The sequence below is a fragment of the Leptonotus elevatus genome, chromosome 9 (assembly GCF_054856555.1).
Source record: "Leptonotus elevatus isolate MCC_2025b chromosome 9, RoL_Lele_1.0, whole genome shotgun sequence".
NCBI classification, from domain to species: domain Eukaryota; kingdom Metazoa; phylum Chordata; class Actinopteri; order Syngnathiformes; family Syngnathidae; genus Leptonotus; species Leptonotus elevatus.
Genome location: NC_141247.1, coordinates 2132249 through 2153864, shown reverse-complemented (window position 1 = coordinate 2153864; position 21616 = coordinate 2132249). Strand labels below are relative to the sequence as shown.

The 21616-nt window shown below is 43.5% G+C and overlaps 1 protein-coding gene and 2 pseudogenes across 1 annotated transcript; 2 read left to right on the top strand and 1 right to left on the bottom strand.

Annotated features, from left to right (window-relative positions):
* The window catches only part of LOC147167848 (uncharacterized), a 239609-nt pseudogene that overhangs the window by 154716 nt on the left and 63277 nt on the right, over positions 1-21616 (bottom strand).
* Positions 10839-18467, top strand: LOC147167851 (uncharacterized; annotated as a pseudogene).
* Positions 18476-19438, top strand: LOC147167850 (uncharacterized). The gene has a single exon (XM_086084052.1). The coding sequence runs from the start codon at positions 18476-18478 to the stop codon at positions 19436-19438; it is 963 nt and encodes a 320-aa protein (XP_085940178.1).

The window sequence follows — 21616 nt, the reverse complement described above, 5'->3', positions numbered from 1 at the left end:
GTGGTGGGCCACACAACCCACTTGCACTTGGCCCACATACCTCGATGAATTACGGTCCTTTAGTGGGCCACATTTGGCATCCACCTGTGGGCCACATGTATAACTATAGCTGGCCCTACGCTGGGCCACACTAAAAACAAACACTTGAATCAGGTCTCTTGAAGCACTCTTAAACACACACAAAAAAGATTCCAAAAGAATGCATAAACTTCATGCATTTTATTTCTACTTATAGGGATACTTGACTCATTGAACAATTTTCAGCAGTAAAAAGTTAATATTTTGAGTATAATTAATCATTATTTTTCATGTACAAATAATATCTGTGTAAACACATTTTTTCCACTTGCTATCGACTGAAGATGACATGACCTGTGCTGAGGAAGTAGGTCACAACCAATTGCTCACTTGTTTTCTGGGTTTGGTCAGTAAACTGAGCTAATGGCAAAATTTGTTTTCAAAGGTATTAATTGTACATGAAAAATCATGAAGTTATCAAATTAATTCTGGACAAAATATTAACTTTTCTCTGCCAAAAAATGGCTCACAGAGTCAAGTATCCCTTTAAAGATATTGTAAACTTTTACATCAACTTCATGATTTACTACAAACAAAGTATATAATAAACAATGCATTTCCAATATATTCTCCCCCCAAAAATATAAAGCAATACATGTCATATTTACGACATTATTGGCAATTGGGCATAACGTTAAAATTGTATTAAAGGGGAAGTCAAGTCAACCCAAACATTTTCTTTGCAATAATATGTTTTGTGTGCCCCAACTAGTCTAAACACAGTATTGTGATTAACGTGTTTGTGAAATATGAGTTAAGCAGCGAAATTCACCCATAGTTATTCATCTTGAAAGGAACCGTGACTGTATTGACAAATTTGCTCTATATTATTTATTTGGTTGTTACTAACATAACTATGAGATTAATAAAAAAAAAAAAAATTTTTTTTTAGTTTAATACATTTTGTATAAACTTTTTTGGGGACGTACGCTTGCATTGTTATTTACCTCACAACACATTCAGTGTGTAGTTCTTTGATCATCATAGTTAGTAGTTATTATTACTAACAAGTTAAATTAGCGATGGGTCTGGGTGCGCTGTTGTAGAGCTGTAATTGTGTTTGTGGTTTTGAAAAAGTGAGTTGTGCACCTAAACAATAACAACACAGCAATGTAAGCCTCGTAGCATTCCTAAAGAAACAACATGCTATCGAGAGGGACAGCCTCCCCCACGCTGTGCTCTCGTCATTCACCAGACACATTCAAGAGTTTTGATCATCCTTTTAGGAACGCTACGAGTCTTACCTTGCTTTCTTTGTAGGCGTTTCACATTGCTCGGCAGAGAGCCAGCCGCCACTCTACGTCACTACACACTGAATGTGTTGCGACATAAATAACAATGGCCACGTACGTCCAAATAAAGTTTCTACAAAATGCATTAAATTGGAAATTATTTTTGAAAATGAATCTCATAGTTATGTTAGTAACAACCAAATAAATAATACAGAACAAAAAAAGCCTTACAAATTGGTATCTGCCTCTTTTTGATGCCGTGTTTCAGGTGCTCCAGTGCATGTTTGCAAGCTTACCTTTCAAGTTCAACAGTGCTGATTGGAAAACAAAAAAGAATACTCTAAGATTTATGATGATTTGGTTCTTTAATAACAGTGACCTTAGAAAAACTTACCAACAACGGACACAGTATTTCCCTTTATTCCGGTTGGTCCCAAGCACCGCTAAAAGAGTTGCCCGAAACAGACAGAAGACCCTGTTCAACAGAGACAACATTTTTTTGGGTGGCAAAATGTGATTATTGTGTTCTTTGATCATCATAGTTAGTAGTTATTATTACTCACAAGTTAAATTAGCGATGGGTCTGGGTGCGCTGTTGTAGAGCTGTAATTGTGTTTGTGGTTTTGAAAAAGTGAGTTGTGCACCTAAACAATAACAACACAGCATGTAAGTTTCAAACGTACTGTACAAGACATCGATGAACAAATCTTTTGAACGGTTCTTTTTAATTAACGGATTCTAAAGATTCAGTTCACATGCCCATCACTAGTCTGGGTAGTAAATTGGCCCGCCACCTGGTGGCGTAGCTGTGAACAGCGATCAAATAACATGTTTAAATTGGAATTCTGTACCTTACAAAGTAGACATCATGAAAATCATAAAACTAGATGAAATTCAAATTGTATGAGATATATAATAGATATTTACAACATAACCTGAGAAATCTGTATTTTTTTTTTTACATGATATACTGAGTATACATGCCACACAACACTATAAAAAAATACCTAATTTAAATTAACCTCTGCACGTTTTACAGTGCAAGTTGAATATTAACCCAGTACAATATAATATTTGGTGCTAGTGATAATTTGGTACCTTTCATATGAGCATACTCTGTTCAATAAGATAGCTTCAATACAATATTGCCCGCTAAAACATTTACCTCTGAATCGGATTTCCACCAAATGTAAATAATTATCTCTTTCATATGAAACTGTTCATAGTTTGACAAGTGTTACATTTAATGTTTATGCGTTTTAGGTTGAAACAAAACTCTGGTCATAAAAATAAGATTTTCTCTGATCGGCCAGTGAGTACACCTAACTAAATATGATGGCATTAAAACTAATAACTAATACAGGGAAAATCTAGATAACCTGTCTGTCAAGTCAGTAGCTGTGTCAATATGAAGCCATGAAATGTCAAATGTAAAACATAGGGAAAAAAAATACTTACTCTTGAATCGATACAAAGAAATGGCGAAAGCATGTTCACCTTTGAAGAACTTCTCTCTGGGAAGTTCATTTGCTGAATTCCCACATAAACTTTGATTGTTAGACCAGAAACAGATTGATATGTGTGTGTGATGATGTAATAAAATTTAAAATAAGACTGCGTAGGGAAAAAAATCTGAAAATCTGAAACTGCATTTAAGGGTGGGACAATACTGGCTATACATATATGGCCCAGATTTGTAAATTGATTTCTGGGCCAGATGCATCACTCAACAACTGGCTTACATCTGGTTTGCCAGAGTCAAGCCAGTGCCTCCTTTGCCTCTCCTGGGCCATGTTCGGTCCATATGCCTTATACCAGTGCCGACTGAATGCCACCTGTGCCGGACTTATGCCAAATGTGGGCCACATGTCTTTGCTGACTGGGAGTATTATGAGGAACAAATAATTTCGAGCCTTATTGTATATTTGAACTACAGTATCATGGCCTAAAATATTACTAGGTAATAATAAATTCTTTGCGAGCAACTGCACTATATAACGGTATAAAATTAGTATCTGTGCAAGCAATTTATTCAGAATTGCTTTATCATTGTCTCATTATCTTTCTATCATTCTAACAGTTGAAATCATCTTTGCTAGTCTGTAAATAGTGGCCAGAGGAGTTTCTGTTCGCTCGTTCTCGTACAGGCCTGCGCGGCTCATGCACAAGCATCATTGAGGCTGCATTTACACTTTAGTCCAGAGGTGGCAGTCATGTATAAAAAAGTTTCAAAGTCCTTAAGGCAGCTTTAAGTAGCGAGATGAAATCTTTGAACCCATTAACAGACCCTACGCTGGTACAGTAGATCCTGGTTTCCTCCTAATGCACAATAATGCCCGGACTCACAATAGTATGCAGGCAGTACCTGGAGGATGAAGGAATTGGTACAATTTCATGATCCCCAGACTTAAACCCACTAGAACACCTTTAGGACATTATGTTTTGGTCTTAGTAGGAGCATGCTGCGACGTTGTCAAGCATGTTTACAAGCACGTGGGGACCATACAAGTTATTGAGAAGAATTTTGAGTTGCAGAAATGAATTTTTGGAAATATTAACAAGCCAGCCACATCAATGTTTCAATCTGATTTTGGAGTGTCTCAACAATTAAGCCCTCTGTAGGCTGAAAACTTTTATTTCCATTAAAAGATTTGGTATCCTTTTGTTCCCAAGACATTGCTCTTCCATTATCTGTAAAAAAAAAAAAAAAAAAAAGGGTGCTGGTGGGAACAAACTGAAAGTAAAAAGCAGTGATTAACTCACATAGCCCACATTTTCACTAGTATCATTTCACCTATTGCCATATCATTAAATACCATTAAATATGTTTCCACATCATTCAATGCATTTTCACTATACCATTCAAGATCACTATATATTCTTCAATATAATATCATTTCGTTAGGGGAAGTATTTAACTTAATAACTAAATTCTCACAGTTATCAGACTATTCTATTAACTGGACAAAATCAACACTTCTACCTATTACAGAAAATTCATGGAACCCTGCAAGCCAGGACCCACACTACTCATTTCCCATAGGTAATTTAAAATACTTAGGCATAAAAATCTCACCTAAATTAACTGATTTAATTAATTTAAATTTTACTCCACTTCTGGATAGCATTTATAGTGACTTAGAGCGCTGGAATAATCTTCCTATTTCTCTAATAGGACGAATAGCCACTATTAAAATGAAAGTTTTACCTAAAATAAACTATTTTTTCTCAATGATTCCATTTAAACCTACGGCTAACTGGTTCTAGTTGTTGGACTCAGCCGTTACAAAATTTTACTGGAATAAAAAAAAAGCAAAGATTAGTCTATCTACTCTTCAGAAAAATAAATCCAAAGGAGGTCTAGAGGCACCAAATTTTATGCACTATTATATAGCCAACCAGCTACAATATATTATTTTATGGGCACAACCCAATAGAGATACTAACTGTTGGCTGGAACTAGAACAGAAGGATTGTAATAACCTCAGACTCCTAGATTTACTCTTTATTACAACATCGATTAAGCGACATAACTGCTTTAAAAATCCAATGATTTCCGCCACCCTGACTGCCTGGTGGAAGGCACTAGAAATGACAAAAGCCCAAGTGGAGCCCTGCGGGCTTTCTCCCCTATGGCATAACCCCGACTTTCAAATTAACAACCAATCGTTTTATTTGAATGTGTGGGAGCAGAAAGGAATTACACATCTCCACCATCTCTTCTCAGATAATATGTTTATATCATATACATCCTTGCTCCAAAAATACAAAATAAAAAACGGAAACTTTTTACATTATTTGCAAGTTAAAAGTATGATAAAGAAACAAATTCCAACACTTCAGGGTACGCTCCAACCGCCTGTTTTAGCTAAAGATATTACCAAGCTTTCTCCGACAACAACAAAAAAACTCTCAAAAATATATAATTTACTTTCATATACTGATAAAATGTCTTTACCCATCTCGAAATGGGAAACAGACTTGTCTATAGCTCCGGAATCTGACTTTTGGATTCAAGTTTGTGAAAACGTTTTTAAAATGACAAAACACACAAATTTACAACTTATCCAATATAAAATTATTCACAGAACATACATTACTCAATATATGATGAAGAAAATGGGACTCTCAGACTCCGACATTTGTCTCCAGTGTTTACAAAACACTACAGACACTTATTTTCATGCTTTATGGTTATGTACTCCGGTTATGTGTTTCTGGACTAAAGTCTTAGAAAAACTTTCCGCTGTCTTGGACTGTAGGATACCGTTCTCTCCAAACTTGTGTTTGCTAGGTGACTTAACAACAACTGACTTACCACATAAACAATTTCAATCTATACTTGTAGCCCTTACTATCGCAAAAAAACCAATTCTTGTTAACTGGAAAAATAAACAAACCTCCTCATAAATCACATTTTAATGGAAAACATATCTGCCTCAAATAAAAAACAAATGTCAAAATTTAAAGAAACATGGTCTACGTATATATAATTTTTTAACCTAAACCTGGTTACTTAATTCTGCCTGTTAGCGAGAGCCACAGCAGCGTGATAACTTGCATTGATGTTTCTGTATTTGGCAATTTGTAACTAATGGTTGTGTTTTTATAGTCAGGAACCCGGCTGCTGCCAGCGGGATCGAGCGGATTCGCCTCCGATGGGCACCAGGGGTTGATATTCGGATTCACGGCATGCCAGTGGCTTAATTCTATGGGTGCTGTCCCCCCTGGCTGGGCGTGGGCGGGTCTGCCCCTCTGTTGGCTGCTGGGTGGCGGCTGCGTCTTGGCCGTTCCCTGGGTCTCTTGGGGGGTGCTGCGTTGCAGGGCTTTCCCTGGTGTCTGGGCCCGGCGACGCGGTTCGGGGCCTGTGGTTCCCTCTCCCCTCCCCCTTCCTGCCTCTCCCTCCTCACCTCTCCCCGCCCGTCCTCCGCCTCCCTGTCCCTTCTCCCTCGTCACCCTTCCTCCTCCTCTCCCCCTCTCTCTGCGGCCCTGCCGCTGTCCCCTGCCCTTCTTGTCGTCTCCTTCCCCCCTCCCTTCCCCCTCCCCGGTACGCCTTCCTTCCCCTCCCCTGGGCCGGGGGCTCCATCCATGGCCCGGGTCTCGGTGCTCCAGAGGCCGGCGGGGGTGGCTGGGGTTTGATGTCGTGCCCGCCCCGCTCCGGTGGGCGTCCTGGCACCTCGGGCGGGACCCAGTATCCGGGGGGCGAGCCCTATCGCCCCGCCGGGCTGGTCCCATATGCCCGCCGGGGTCCCGGTGGGGTGGGTGGGGGCTTGGTGGGCGGGTGCGCCTCCTGCCCCCGCCCGGTTGGGGAGGGCCCCGCTGGTCGCTCCTTTTAACTCACTACACTAGGTTTGCACAATACACTTTTATAGACATATAGGGCACATAACACACTTTGGGGGGTGGGGTAGGGTGGAAACACCGTCTTTACCCTACAACTCCCCTCCAATTTTAATGCACCACACAACTGGCGGTTGGGGACCGCGGTATAGAGCAGTGCTGCGGTCCCCTGTCCGTTATTTTATTTTTTTAATGCCCCCTATGGACAATAATAGCAGTATTATGCTAATAGCAAGACTAACTATGCTGTATATGTATATACAATAAAATACAAATTTGAATATTTCATATGACATAGTTAGAGGCTCAAAATAAGGTCATAAGTCATAACAATATAATTTTTTTATGCATGCCCAGTTTTTCACAATGGCATTTTTCTGAATAGCACAAAACTCTTGTAATTTTGCCAAAATCAGGCATTTCCTTTGAAGTGAGATAACTTAGTCATTTATGAATATTTTTTTTCACTTTCAACCGCTCAAAATGTTCAGTGGCATCAGACCTATCTATACATATATAGTTTTTATTTTATTTTATTTTTTTAATGCCCCCTATGGACAATAATAGCGGTATTATGCTAATAGCAAGACTAACTATGCTGTATATATATATATATAATAAAATACTAATTTGAATATTTCATATGACATATTTAGGGGCTTGAATAAGTCCATAAGTCATAACAATATAATTTTTTCTGCATGCCCAGTTTTCACACAATGGCAGTTTTCCGAATAGCACAAAACTCTTGTAATTTTGCCAAAATCAGGCATTTCCTTTGAAGTGAGATAACTTAGTCATTTATGAATATTTTTTTCACTTTCAACCGCTCAAAATGTTCAGTGGCATCAGACCTATCTACACATATATAATTTTTATTATTTTTTATTTTTTTAATGCCCCCTATGGACAACAATAGCAGTATTATGCTAATAGTAAGACTAACTATGCTGTATATATATATAAAATAAAATAATAATTTGAATATTTCATATGACATAGTTAGAGGCTCAAACAAGTCCATAAGTCATAACAATATAATTTTTTTATGCATGCATTTTGTATTCATTTATTAGCCTTTGGCGCCACCTAGTGGATTTTTATGTTAACACTCTCAACACACAAATTCCTCTATTTTCATGTTTATGACTCGTCAAAGAAGCGATTGCATCAGTAATCACGGAAAATGCATTGTAACACATCAGGTTTACAGCATATCAAAAACTGATTTATAATGGCAGTCAATGAGCCAAAATCGGGCATTATTACAACAATTTAGTGTGAATCTATCCCTCCTGTTTGGTAATAATTATAAATTACAGCATGGCGCCAATTTGAACTTCTACATTTTTAAACAATCCTGGTAAAATGTCAGGTCCCTAGTGTATTTTTTCAAATGCTTTTTCTTTGATAAAAAACAGAAAAACAGAAAAAAGCCAGAAAATGGACAAATAACGCCCACGGGTTAATTTACATGCAGTAACTGTTTCTTATCAGATTATCAATGCCTGGTGGGAAATGAAAACATTTATGCTTGAAACCAGTCACTTTGAAGAACCCCACACTGCAGGCAAGACATTTCCACTGAACAAAAAAGAATCACATAATTCATTCAATAAATAAAGAGCAATATAAGTTTACCTAAATTTACTTATAATATTTACACAATAGACTCGGCACATAAAAAACAAATTCTAACTAAATTTTGATCTAATTGGGAGCCTGTTTAAATGTGCGCATGCTCACTGGATAAGTCACACAACCGTCAACCGAACACACCCGTCATGCCCAAATAGCACACAGACAGTCCTTGCAGACCATACCATCAGACAGATGTTACAAATGTTTGGGAATATTCTGCAGGGAGTAAAATCTTGGTCAGGTAAGTGTAACTAATCAATGAATTAGTTGGTTATAAATATCTGCATTTACCCTGCCAGTCCAACATTTCAGTTCCACGTATATGTTCACCTCTCATAAGAAGCACAAGGTAACGGATGTCTACTGGGTCTTGGCTGACATCCCTGCTCTACTGAGATCTAGTTTATCTTGTATTTCCCCCGGCTATTTTATGCAAGGCAAACTATGTGAAGCAGTTTGATTATTCTCAAGTGGGCAAGCCTTTATTAATGATTTGAAAACCCTTGAAGAGCAGGGTCTTTTTGTGCCCTGTTTGGGAAAAGTCATAATGGGCACTGTTTTTTCTGTGATTGCTGATAACCTTAGTGCCCACTCATTGGGGGAGTTTGGTTAAATTTTTTTAGGGTTACGTTTGTAGATTTTGTCTGGCAGAACGGTCCCAGTTTCAGGAACTTGAGGTCAGGGCAGGTGCATTCCCCATTAGAACAAAAAAGGACGTGGAGGTATGCCAGTGACACCCAAAGCCGTGGAGTCAAAAGACTGTGCATTTACAGAAAGGTTGAATTACTTTCATGTGTCAATAGGTTAACCGCCTGATTTACTGCATGATTTACTTGAGGGAATGAGCTCTTTGCACAGCTTGACTACTTCCTGAACTTAATACCACTCCTTTGTTTCCTGTATTTCATGAGTGGACAAACTGATTAATCCAGGTGTGCCTGGCCATTGTTGTCATGGTTACTGAGGTCAGGCACACCTGTTTTAGGCCCTGTTCACAGAGAAACAAAGCCGGCTTCGTTCGTCAAACGAATCTTGTACACACAGAAACGTTTCAAGCATGCGTGTGTCTAAAAGAAGACGCTGAGGACGTTTAACTGCTGTAATGTATATGCCAAGTCTGGAGTGGCGCTGTAGCGTAGCCACAGGGAGTTAACGGGAAGTGTAGAAGAAGAATCAGCGAAGGAGACAAACCACTGATCTGAGTAGCCGATAGGTCAAGACTCCAGAAACCGCAAGGCCGCCATATTACTTCTCCCAAGAAACTTTTCTCGGCATACGATCCTATAAATTTACAGTATCGAAATATATAGACACACATACAGTGCTGCTCAAGAGTTTGTGAACCCTGTAGGCATGGTCAGATTTTTTTAAATAAAATATTAAAATAACCTTATTAAATGTTTAGTCATACCCCAATCTACAATGCTGACATTGAAAATAATGGACTAAGATTGTCATTCATTATTGAACACAGAAAAACTCAGGTTTTAATGGGTGCAAAAGTCTGTGAACCTCTCACTTAATCAGACATTGCACCTCCTTTTGCAATGATAACTTAATCCAAACACTTTCTTTAGTGATTTATCAGTCTTTCACTTTGGGGGATTTTTGCCACTCTTCCTTACAAAATGCAGCCAATTGAGAGAGGCTGGTGGGGCGTCTAGCATAAACTGCCCACTTCAGGTCCCGCCACAGTATTTTGAAAGAATTTAAGTCAGGATTTTAACTGGGCACATCCAGAACATGAATCTTGTTGTTCTTCAGACATTCCTTGGTTGTATTGCTGGAATGCTTTGGATTATTGTCATGTTGCATGATCCATCTTCTACCAGGCTGTAACTTCACAAAGAACGGCCTTTGTACAGGTCCTGAGGATTAAAAGCCAGCCCAGAATTTAGATGTGCTGTTACTACCCACTTCCTGAGGTCCCCTGAGATTTCTCTTCCTTTCAGCGTGACTGACCTGTATGGGTTCACCTGGGTAAGACTAAAGTAATGTGGTTTTGTTTCTGTTTCAGTCAGTGATGCACAATTTTTTCGCTAAACCTCTCTCATTTCTTTGGTCCATTTCAGTGGTTAATTTAGCTACCAATTAGTCCTACCTGATCCTACTTGACTACTGTTTTAAGCAATGCAGCTCAGGGTTCACTTACTTTTGCACCTAAATGAATTGACCAAAAAAAATGTATTTCATATAAATTTAATGGTTCAAAGTGAACAAAATCAGGTTGAAACAATAAGAAAATCCTTATTTCTCAAGAGGTTCACAAACTTTTGAGCAGCACTGCATATATATATATATATATATATATATATATATATAGTGATGCACCGAATATCGGGCCCCCGAAAATTTTCGGCATTCAGCCGAAATAAAATTGGAACCCAAAAAATATTGCCGAAATATGATGTTGTGGTAGGTAACAAAAAAAATGCTGCAAGCAAGCGTATGTATGAGTTAAACGCCGGGGTGAGCGTTCCACCTCAATGTTAATTCATGAGCAGTGGCCGAAAGCTAGCGTCTTGAGGCCTACCTGGCCTACCCATTATGGCCAGTCCGGAGGGCGTCCCGGACGCCAGAAGAGGGGAGCCCGGCAGCGCCGGTCAGGAGGGCATCCCGGACGCCACACTGGAGCAGAAGGCCGGACGAAGACCAGTGGACGGGCCGCAGGGCTTGCGCCGCCGGACGAGGAGCAGAGGATGGCCGCAGGGCTTGCGCCGCTGGACAAGGAGCAGAGGATGCCCACAGGGCTTGCGCCGCCGGACGAGGAACAGAGGACAGCAGTCGGACGAGCGCCGCCTGTCCACAATCATGGGCTTGAGGCCGCCATGGAAGACGCAAGGAGGCCCGGGGCTGCAGAGGACGAGTAGGCCCAGGGCTGCAGCAGCAGAGGCCAGGAGGCCAGGGGCGGCAGAGGCGAGGAGGCCAGGGGCGGCAGCAGCAGAGGCAAGGAGGCCAGGGGCGGCAGCGGTACAGGCGAAGAGGCCCGGGGCGGCAGCGCTACAGGCGAAGAGGCCCGGGGCGGCACAGGCGAAGAGGCCCGGGGCGGCAGCGGCACAGGCGAAGAGGCCCGAGACTGAGGCTGCCGTGAAGCCGGGACGGGGACTTGAGGCTGCCGTGGAGCCGGGACGGGGACTTGAGGCTGCCGTGCCGGGACTGGGACCACATCAGCCTTCTGCCATTGGGGTTGGGGAACACAGGAGACACGAGGGACCGAGGATGCAGGAACTAAGACTCAAAACTAGAAGAAACCTGACGCGGTGAGGACAAGGGAGAACATCGGAGAACGAAATGACGTGGGGGCAAACTTGGAAGGACGTGACTTGGGGTGACAAGATCGCAGGTGAGGAAAATGTTGGGGAATGAAGTGGTGTGGGGACAGGTTCGAGACAACGTGACTTGGTTACAGACTTACTATGTGCTGAAAGAGATACGGGGTTTTGTGGCTTGGAAGACGTGGGGTGACGTGACTTGAAAAAGGGGGCTGACGGATAGATGACCAAACGGGTGCCCAAGTAAAGGTCACGTTGACCTGATGGTGTGGGGATCGGTTTTTCTAAAGAAAAATGGGTCAAGAACTGAGAAGGACTAGAAAAACCAGGGAAATCAAAATCTGAATCAAAATCATTGGAGTCAGAGAGGAGATTAACCAAAATTGGGGCGTCTTCGACACACAACGAGGACTAAAGGACACGAGCGAGGGGGGCACAGATGAATGAGAGACAGAGGAAAAAACAGAACCTATACGAAGAGCGAGGTGGTGGTCGGCAGGCTGAGGGCTAGCTGGGCGCCACCATGTGCTTCCCGCTGGGTCCTTTCTTGGTCGATTCATTCTGACAGGGGGTAGTGGTTGTTGCGGACCCAAACGCAGGGAAGCAGGGCAAGGAGGCAGAGGTGATGTAAAATGTTTTTAATTTAATTATACAAAACAAAAGCAAACTCCAAAAGGCAAGTGAAACAAAACGTGGGGAGGACAACAAGGCAAAAAACTGGCAGCATGACGGGAGGAAAACAACAATGAATCGACGCAGATAGAGGGGAGACAGGAGACTAAATACACACATACACTAACGACACAACAAGACACACCTGGGGCAAGACACAAGTGGCTGAGGGCACTGATTGGTTGACACGAGGAAGGGCAGGATTACACTTAACAAGACCAAGGGAGATACTCAAGGAAAAACAGAACCTAAATATGACAATAATAATATCGGTTTCGGCCTAAAAATGTCATTTTGGTGCATCCCTATTATATATATATATACACATATACACATATATATATATATATATATATATATATATATATATATATATATATATATATATATATATACATGCATACATACATACATACATATATCAAAGTATGGTGAAAGTAGAAGTGGCAAAGGAGGTTGGATAGTAAGGAGGGAGAGACGGATCTATACAGGTTGGCCAGGCAAAGAGACAGAGATGGGAAGGATGTGCAACAGGTTAGGGTAATAAAGGATAGGGACGGAAGTGTAGTGACAGATGCCAGTAGTGTGATGGGAAGATGGAAAGAGTACTTTGAAAAATTGATGAATGAGGAAAATGAGAGAGAACGAAGAGTAGAAGAGGTGACTGTTGTGAACCAGCAAGTAGCAAAGATTAGTAAGGATGAAGTGAGAAGGGCATTGAAGAGGATGAAGAGTGGAAAGGCACTTGGTCCTGATGATATACCTGTGGAGGTATGGAAGTGTCTAGGAGAGGTAGCAGTAGAATTTCGGACTGGGTTGTTCAACAGGATCTTAGATAGTGAGAAGATGCCTGAGGAATGGAGAAGTGTGCTGGCGCCCATTTTTAAGAACAAGGGAGACGTGCAGAGTTGTGGCAACTACTGAGGAATAAAGCTAATGAGCCACACAATGAAGCTATGGGAAAGAGTAGTTGAAGCTAGACTGAAGGCAGAGGTGAACATTTGTGAGCAGCAGTATGGTTTCATGTCAAAAAAGAGTACCACAAATGCAGTATTTGCTTTGAGGATGTTGATAGAGAAGTACAGAGAAGGTCAGAAGGAGCTGCATTGTGTATTTGTAGATCTGGAGAAAACTTACAACAGGGTGCCCAGAGAGGAACTGTGGTTTTGTATGGGGAAGTCTGGAGTAGCAGAGAAGTATGTTCAAGTGGTGCAGGACATGTATGAGGACTGTAAGACAGTGGTGAAGTGTGCTGTAGGTGATGGAGGAGTTCAAAGTGGAAGTGGGACTACATCAGGGATCAGCTCTGAGCCCCTTCTTGTTTGCTATGGTAAGGGACAGGATGACAGATGAGGTTAGACAGGAATCTCCATGGACTATGATGTTTGCAGATGACATTGTGATCTGTAGTGAGATCAGGGAACAGGTGGAGGAGAAGCTAGAGGTGTGGAGGTTTGCCTTGGAAAGGAGGCGAATGATGGTTAGCCGTAGCAAGATGGAGTATCTGTGTGTGAATGAGAGGGACCCAAGTGGAAGAGTGAGGTTACAGGGAGAAGAGACCAAGAAGGTAGAGGAGTTTAAGTATTTAGGGTCATCAGTCCAGAGCAATGGAGAGTGTGAAAAATAAGTGAAGAAGTGTGTGCGGGCAGGCTGGTACGGGTGGAGAAAAGTGTCAGGTGTGATAGAAGTGTTTCAGCTAAAATGAAAGGAAAGGTTTATAAAACTGTGGTGAGACCAGCGATGTTGTTTGGTCTGGAGACAGTGCCACTGAGGAAAAGACAGGAGGCAGAGCTTGAGGTGGCAGAGATGAAGATGCTGAGGTTCTCTTTGGGAGTGGCCAGGATGGATAGAATCAGGAAAAAGTACGTCAGAGGAACAGCACGTTAGAGGCTTTAGAGATAAAGTCAGAGAGGCCAGACTGAGATGGTTTGGACATATCCAGAGGAGAGATAGTGAGTATATTGGCAGAAGGATACTGAGTTTCCAAATGCCAGGCAGAAAGTTTAGAGGAAGACCAAAGAGGTTTATGGATGTAGTTAAAGAGGACATGAAGGTAGTTGGTGTGAGAGCAGAGAATGCAGAGGACAGGGTTAGATGGAGGCAACTGATTCGCTGTGGCGACCCTTGAAGAGAAAAGCCGAAAGGAAAAGAAGAAGAATAATTTTTATATATTTATTTCTTCCTCAGACAGGTGCAACCCCCCAAAAAAATTGTTCCCCGCGGGGGCAGGTGGAGGTGGCTTTCAAGAAGATCCCGCCTGCAAGCGACTTTGAGCTCATCACCAAATGATGTGCACTTCTGTACTTATCCCCTCCGCAAATAGTACTCTAAAAATATCAAAAGTCACATTATTTTTGATTTTATGGACAGGAGCCACCTCCCAACATTGCCATCGTCAGGCAACTAGCGTGTAGAGTACAACGCTCGCACCAGGGACAATATACCTCGCAATGCAAAGGTAAAACTGGTTGATCATGCTAACTGACTTATTTTGACACATTCCGTTCTGTATTGAAACGCTGTGATTATGTTATGTTGACCAGCATGGGAAAAAATCGTAGTGGCAAGCTATGCAGTCAATTCATGAATATGATTCCGGCCGGCTCCAGAGTGAAAAACTCCAAGCACAAAGACAAAATCCCCCATTATTAAACAGTCAAATGCACTTAATAGTTTTGAAGAAGGTGCATTTTAAAACTAAGATGTGTGTACGTGCAGTTGGGGTGGACACTATCTGGCTCCTTAATGTGATTTGAAACACGTAATTCGACACCTCTGTCATTAGAGTGTACATTTACTAGTAAAATGTATGAACATTCATCTGCTAACCTCGCAAAAAATTATCGCTACAAATCCGTGAATACTTTGTGGGCTGCCAGTCCTTTCTGTTTATAGCTGCTATCCATCGACGTATTTTGTCTTTACTAGTAGGTATTGTTGAGGGTCTTCTGCCCAGATTTAGTTATAACTGTTTTAGTTTAGTCATAACTGTTTAGATTTAGTCATAACTGTTTTAATTTCCTAAGTAGAGCTGGGTGAATGTTTAAATGATGTTTGGGGGGGCCTCCTCTATTTTCACAACAATGGGCCATTTGTCTGTGGTTGAAGTCATTGTGTTAGTATGATTTCTTTGTAAGTCTTATCTCATGCCGACTGACGTCAGGTCTGAGACCTACTATATTTCCATATCAAAAGGCCATTTGGCAATGTGTATTGAATTATGTCTGTAAAAGTCTTAGCTGGGGACTGGTCGCTGGAGGCGGAGGGGGGGCTGGGGGCTTGGGGGAAAGGGGGTGGTGGTACCGCCCTTCAAGATAGTATAAGAATGTTGTAAGTCCTCTGCAGCGTGGCACTTGTGATGAGAAGCAGCCATTTTTCTGTCATTCATGAGTGAGCGGAATATTCTGTAAAATAAAACCTTCGAGGGAACTGTTCACCGATCTCCAGTCTGTATTCAGAAAATCAACATTCTCTCTACCCGAAAAACAACGAACACGCGGAAGACAAAGATGTTCTTCTAACAGATGGTGACCCCGACGTGATTTTCGGGCTGAGGTTGGTCAGCAGACAGAACATCAGGCGCCAAGTAATTACAGGTAAGTGGACATTTATCCTCCTAGTTGATTTTCTGTCTGTTGAGTACTCTGAGACCTGTTTTCACGTCACCTAATTTGTGACTAAATTGTATATGAGATCTAAGTGAACAGATATTAGTAAAGTCTAAAATAAAAGGTTGTTTCGTTCCTTTACGGAATCCTAGAAGCAAGAAGTCCTTGTTTTTGGATTTTACTAAGACATTAAATATACAAGGTGGTTTCGTTCTATTTTGGTTTCGGTCTATTTTAGAATCCTAGAAACTGTAGAATCCTAGAAACTGAAGTCCTTGTATAAATCGGGTAACGTTACAAAGAAATCAGCTATGAAAGAAGATAAATAAGGGAATGAGAAGTTTGAGTGGTTTTGATCAATTAAGGTTTGAGTGCTTTTGTTTGGTCCTAGTCAAGCACTCTTGAAATAAGAGGAAATGTTCGACCACTTCTGAGAAATTAAGGCTCGGACATTTTTTGGGGGGAATAAGCAATGTTTTTGAATAAATAAAAAAGCCTATGTGTAACTGTGGTACCACAAATAAGACGTCACTGAATTAATAAAATAAAATATAATAATAAATAAGTAAGTAAGTAAATAAGTAAATAATATAGAAATGGAGGGAGAATTTGACCGCGAAACTAAATGGTTTGACCTACGTGTTCTTCCAAACCATGGTCAGAACTTGTTGTTGAGTGAACAGGTAAAATATGCGTGTGAAGTATGTGTCGGCGTGGTGCCTGAAAATAATAGAGAAGGAGAGAAAGAATTGTTGAATAACTGGATGAAAACTTGTTGTGAGGGGGGATGGTTCCCTTCATTGTCAACCGCCGTTTGTTTGGTGTCATTGATGAAAGAGGTGGAACAAGCATGTGTGAAGAAAAGAAAGTTGTTGGACAAAGAAGTAGAAAGGACAAATAGGTTGTCTACAAGAGGTAGAAAAGTCAGAGTACACTGTAGAAGAGCAGATAAGATGATGGCTAATGATAGAATGATGGCTATGGGTAGTGCATTGAAACAGTCTAGGAAGGATGTGAGAGAAGCAAGGAAAGAGAAAGAAGCAAATATGAGTGTGACTATGCCGCCATGCGAGAATCTTTGGTACAAGCCGCGGCTGACGGCTTAGCAGCAGGTGTTACCGCCTCTGTGAGACAATTGGAGGACAAATTGGACAAAGTATTGCATACGAATGAAGAGCCACAGGAGAAACTGAACCAAGCCAGAGCTTTCGGCTTGGAACTGACTAGACTCTGAAGTACCCCAGCGAATTTGCAGCAAATGGCGTGCAACTCTTAAACGCTTTGAAAAAGCTGCAGACAATGAACTAACGGAAGAAAACCGTATATTGAAGGCTGAACAAGATGAATTGTTTCGGCAACGAGAGCGGGAAATAACTAAAGAAACTTCTAGTGCATTGGCGAACAGCTATCAGATTGCAGATATTCAAAATCAGCTGGTCGACCTAAAATGAGCAGTTAGGACAGCTTCAGGAACACGCCCTGATTCTGCACTTGACCACACTCAAGACATTAGCATGACCGGACGTCTCTCAGACAGTACTCCCCAAAGATCAGTGACGCGTTCTCAGACAATTTTTCAAGCCCCAATGATGGCAAAAGTTGACCCCGCTACAGGAAACTCTGCCATGGTTTATAATCTGACTTAAGTGTGTTAATGCAGAAATTTCCCCCAATGCAGGCGGGGGGTGAAAATTGGTTGAGATCTGTGCAGAGAGCGGCTACAGGGAAGATTTTAACCGCGGGGGATGTGCGCGCGCTCTTGACTCAGGCGTGCCCACTTTCTCAATTAGAAGTGTTGATGAATAATTCAGGAGTGTCCTCTTTAATGGATGGTGAGGCCCTCTCACGTGATAATTACCTGACACTGTTTTCAGCGCTTGACTCACTGTTTCCTATTCCTGAGCTTGTCATTTCAGACTTGATGTTCGCTCCAAAAGCTGATGAGGAGGCTGCGGCATTCATTGACCGTGCCCTTGTAGAATATTCTTTGAAAACTGGACACTTGCCGACTGACTCTGCACTATATTCACAAGTTTTTAGAGCAGCGGTGCTGAAAGGTGTCCCTAAGTCTGTTGTGCAGGCCATGGAGGTGAATCCTGATCTTCCCAGTGCAGACCACACCCGGTGGCTGTCTCATCTGAAACACCACCTGAGGAGGTATGCTAAAGATAAAGAGTCAAAAACAGAAAAACATAGGAATACTGAATTACAATCAGCAATTATGCAATTACAACATTTGAAGAAACTAGAGGAGAATATTGCTCCTCCGGCTTCTACTGTTAACTCATCACCAACTGTTATGTCTGAGTGTATTCTGTATCAGTCGGGTCCATTCATGGGCCGGAACCAGTGCTACAACTGTGGCCGCACTGGACACTGGGCTCGTGACTGTCGTCAACGCCCACAAGGCTGGAGAGGCAGAGGAGGCAGGCGTCAACAAGAAGGGCGCGGCTACAACCAGCCGAGGGGACGTGGTTACCCCTCACCCCAAACACAGAACGCTCCACAGCGTCAAGCTCCACCCCAGCAGCAGTATCCGCCTGTGCCGAACCAGCAGTTCCTGCCGCCATCTAGTGGACAGTTTCCGCAATGATGGGTCCCTGAATTCACAAGCCAAGGTCTGCAGGAACCTATGATTGAACTAACGGTAGGAGGAACTTCTTTACCATTTATGGTCGACACTGGAGCTCGTCACTCCACCATTATGACATTGCCACCTGATAGTTCCCTCACCGCCGAAGGCATTTCATTAGTTGGATTCAAGGGAGAAGAAACTATCCTGCATATGACAACTCCGGTACACACCCAGTGTTTCACACAAACTTTGCTTCACTCCTTTGTGTACGCACCAAACTGTCCAGTGAATCTTTTGGGAAGAGATCTTCTCATAAGGACTGCTCCGTTGATCCAGTGTAGCCCGGACGGGCTCACTCTTCAGTTTCCAGACGGACATACTTATTACTGCACTGATGACTCCGCCTCCAATGTCTCCACCCAATTTCCGGTGGTGCCTCTACACGCCATGACCTCCACCACTGCTGACATCTACTGGGCAAAGATTGACACTGACTCCTCTGGCTGGAGGGATGCTGAGAATTTTTGGACTCTTTGGTCTTCTTGGGTTCGTAATCTCAGATCGTATGATATGGTATCTGACTGTATGCATTGCACCCTTTTCTATGACAGATATGGTGATGAGATGTACAGTGAAGCGTTCCGACCAATTGATGACAACGCCTGGGAGTTGCGTGTGGGTGATCTGTTTGCAGGCAAACCCGGTGTGGCTTATTCAGTTGCTCTGACTGAAGAACAATCACAATGGTATAGGATGGCAAATCCACCTGATCCATCTATGCCTCCGTGTCATCCTCATGTTTCACTGATGGTGTCATCCCAGCACATGGCGAAAGATTTGGGTCCATTTGTCCTGTCTTGCACACAAGCAACTGATTGGCAACCCTCTTTACATACAGACTTGCTGTATTCCAAATGTCTTGATGCCTATTGGATTAAATCTGATTTATTCACATCCATGTCTGTTTTAGAACACCAACTTTTGGACCGACATCATGGAAGAGAAACATCTGACAGCTAGCTTGCTGGTGACATGTTGCAATCCTTGCCTACTGCACTGTGGTCTACTGACCCTATTGATGTGGGCCTATGTAATGTTACTCCAGTAACTTTTAAGATGAAACCCAACTCCATTTGGGTACCACAGTACCCCATGAAGGAAGAAGGACGAATTGGCATATCAATAACTATTGAAGGGTTACTAAAAGCGGGGGTTCTTTGCAAAATTGATAGGTCTAACTACAATACTCCTAATCTCCCAGTAGAAAAGAAAAATACTGGTAAATTTCGAATGGTACATGATCTAAGAGCTATTAATGCTGTAGTTATGACCCCTACCCTGCCGGTGCCCAATCCTCACTTGACTCTGTCTCAGATCACTCCATTACACACTAATTTTACCTGCATTGATCTTGCTAATGCATTCTTTTGTATTCCTCTTGACCCGTCTATGCAGAAGTATTTTGCATGTACGTGGAATAATGAGTGTTACTCCTACACCCGTCTTCCTCAAGGTTTTATATTGTCCCCTGGACTTTTCAATAATTACCTTCGACAGTTGCTATCACTTCTCCAACACCGCCGTCAGGAGACCCGAGGGGACCAAAGAAAACAAAGGAAAGTGAAATCCAGCACCGGCCAGACACCACCTACCGGGCCACCAACCAGAATTCCTCACCAACTCCAGAAACATATAAATTCCAACAAATCAAAAAAAATCAGGGAGACCTCAAGAGACCAAAGGAGAGACTGAGGAAAGGAAGGAAGGACAAACGAAGCAGAGTGAGATCCACAGACACCAACCTCCACCGATTCAATGACCTGAGGAGGAAGCAGATTGTGTCTGAGTTTCGATAGATGCTGGTGTGGTGGATCTGGCATTCATGAAAATCTCCACCAAAGAGGGGAGTCGTCGACCCCTGCCAGGACAGAGCAAGCGCAACACCTCAGGGCCCCCCAGGCCGCGGCAGCGCCAAAGGACGACCCCTGGGCCCCGCCAGGGCCACCGGCCGGAGAGCAAACCCAGGAGCAAGAGTGCCCCCCACCCCAACACGGCCCGCGCCCCCAACCCAACGCAGCAGGACGGGGCACTGCAGGCCTGCCAGGCACCCCACCGGTCCACAGCCCCCGCACCCCCCACGACCCCCCCCCCATCCACCCCAACCCAGCCCCAGCCGCCCCCAGACACCCGCCCCCCCCAACAAAGCCGCCCCTCCGACCCCACCCCGACCAACCGGCAGCCCCCGACCCCCAGCCCCCGGGGACCCCCTGCACCCAGGCACCGGCGCCGAAGAGGGGCCGGACAGCGGAGCGGAGAGGGCAGCCGCGCCCACCCCACCCCCCGCCGCGTGGAGGGACGGAACACCGGGGGCAGCAGGGGATATGGGGGCACCGGAGGACGGCCGGCACCCCCGAACCCCAGGCCCAGCGGGGAAAGGCCCCGGTCGTCACCCCAGCGTTCTTAGTGAAAGTTAACCCCTGTTACTGAGTCCGCCAGCTCGCCGACTGGCGAACTCTACCCCTAAACCTTGAATGTGTCCCCACCCAGTGTATATACAAGAGTGTGTGTGTGGTGCATTAAAATTAGGAGCAGGTGAACCTGAGCAGAAGGAAATGATATCCCCACGCTCCGATCCACCCGCCTCCCAGGCATGTCAGTGAGTGTATGTGGTGCATTAAAAAAAAAAAATAGGGGGGGGGGGGCGCGGCGGGGACACGGACAGGGGACCGCAGCACTGCTCTATACCGCGGTCCCCAACCGATGTCCCCCCCCCCCCACAGTTGTGTGGTGTATTAAAATTGGAGGGGAGTTGTAGGGTGAAGACGGTGTTTCCACCCTACCCCACCCCCCCAAAGTGTGTTATGTGCCCTATATGTCTATAAAAGTGTATTGTGCAAACCTAGTGCAGTGAGTTAAGAGGAGCGACCAGCGCCCCCCCCCCCCCCCCACCGGGCGGGGGCAGGAGGCGCACCCGCCCACCAAACCCCCACCCACCCCACCGGGACCCCGGCGGGCATATGGGACCAGCCCGGCGGGGCGATAGGGCTCGCCCCCCGTATACTGGGGCCCGCCCGAGGCGCCAGGACGCCCACCGGAGCGGGGCGGGCACAACACCAATCACACAATCACATTTTGATGACGTATCCACCTTGCAACTTGTTGGCAACTGGGTTGCCAAATAATGTCCTTTTCCACCCA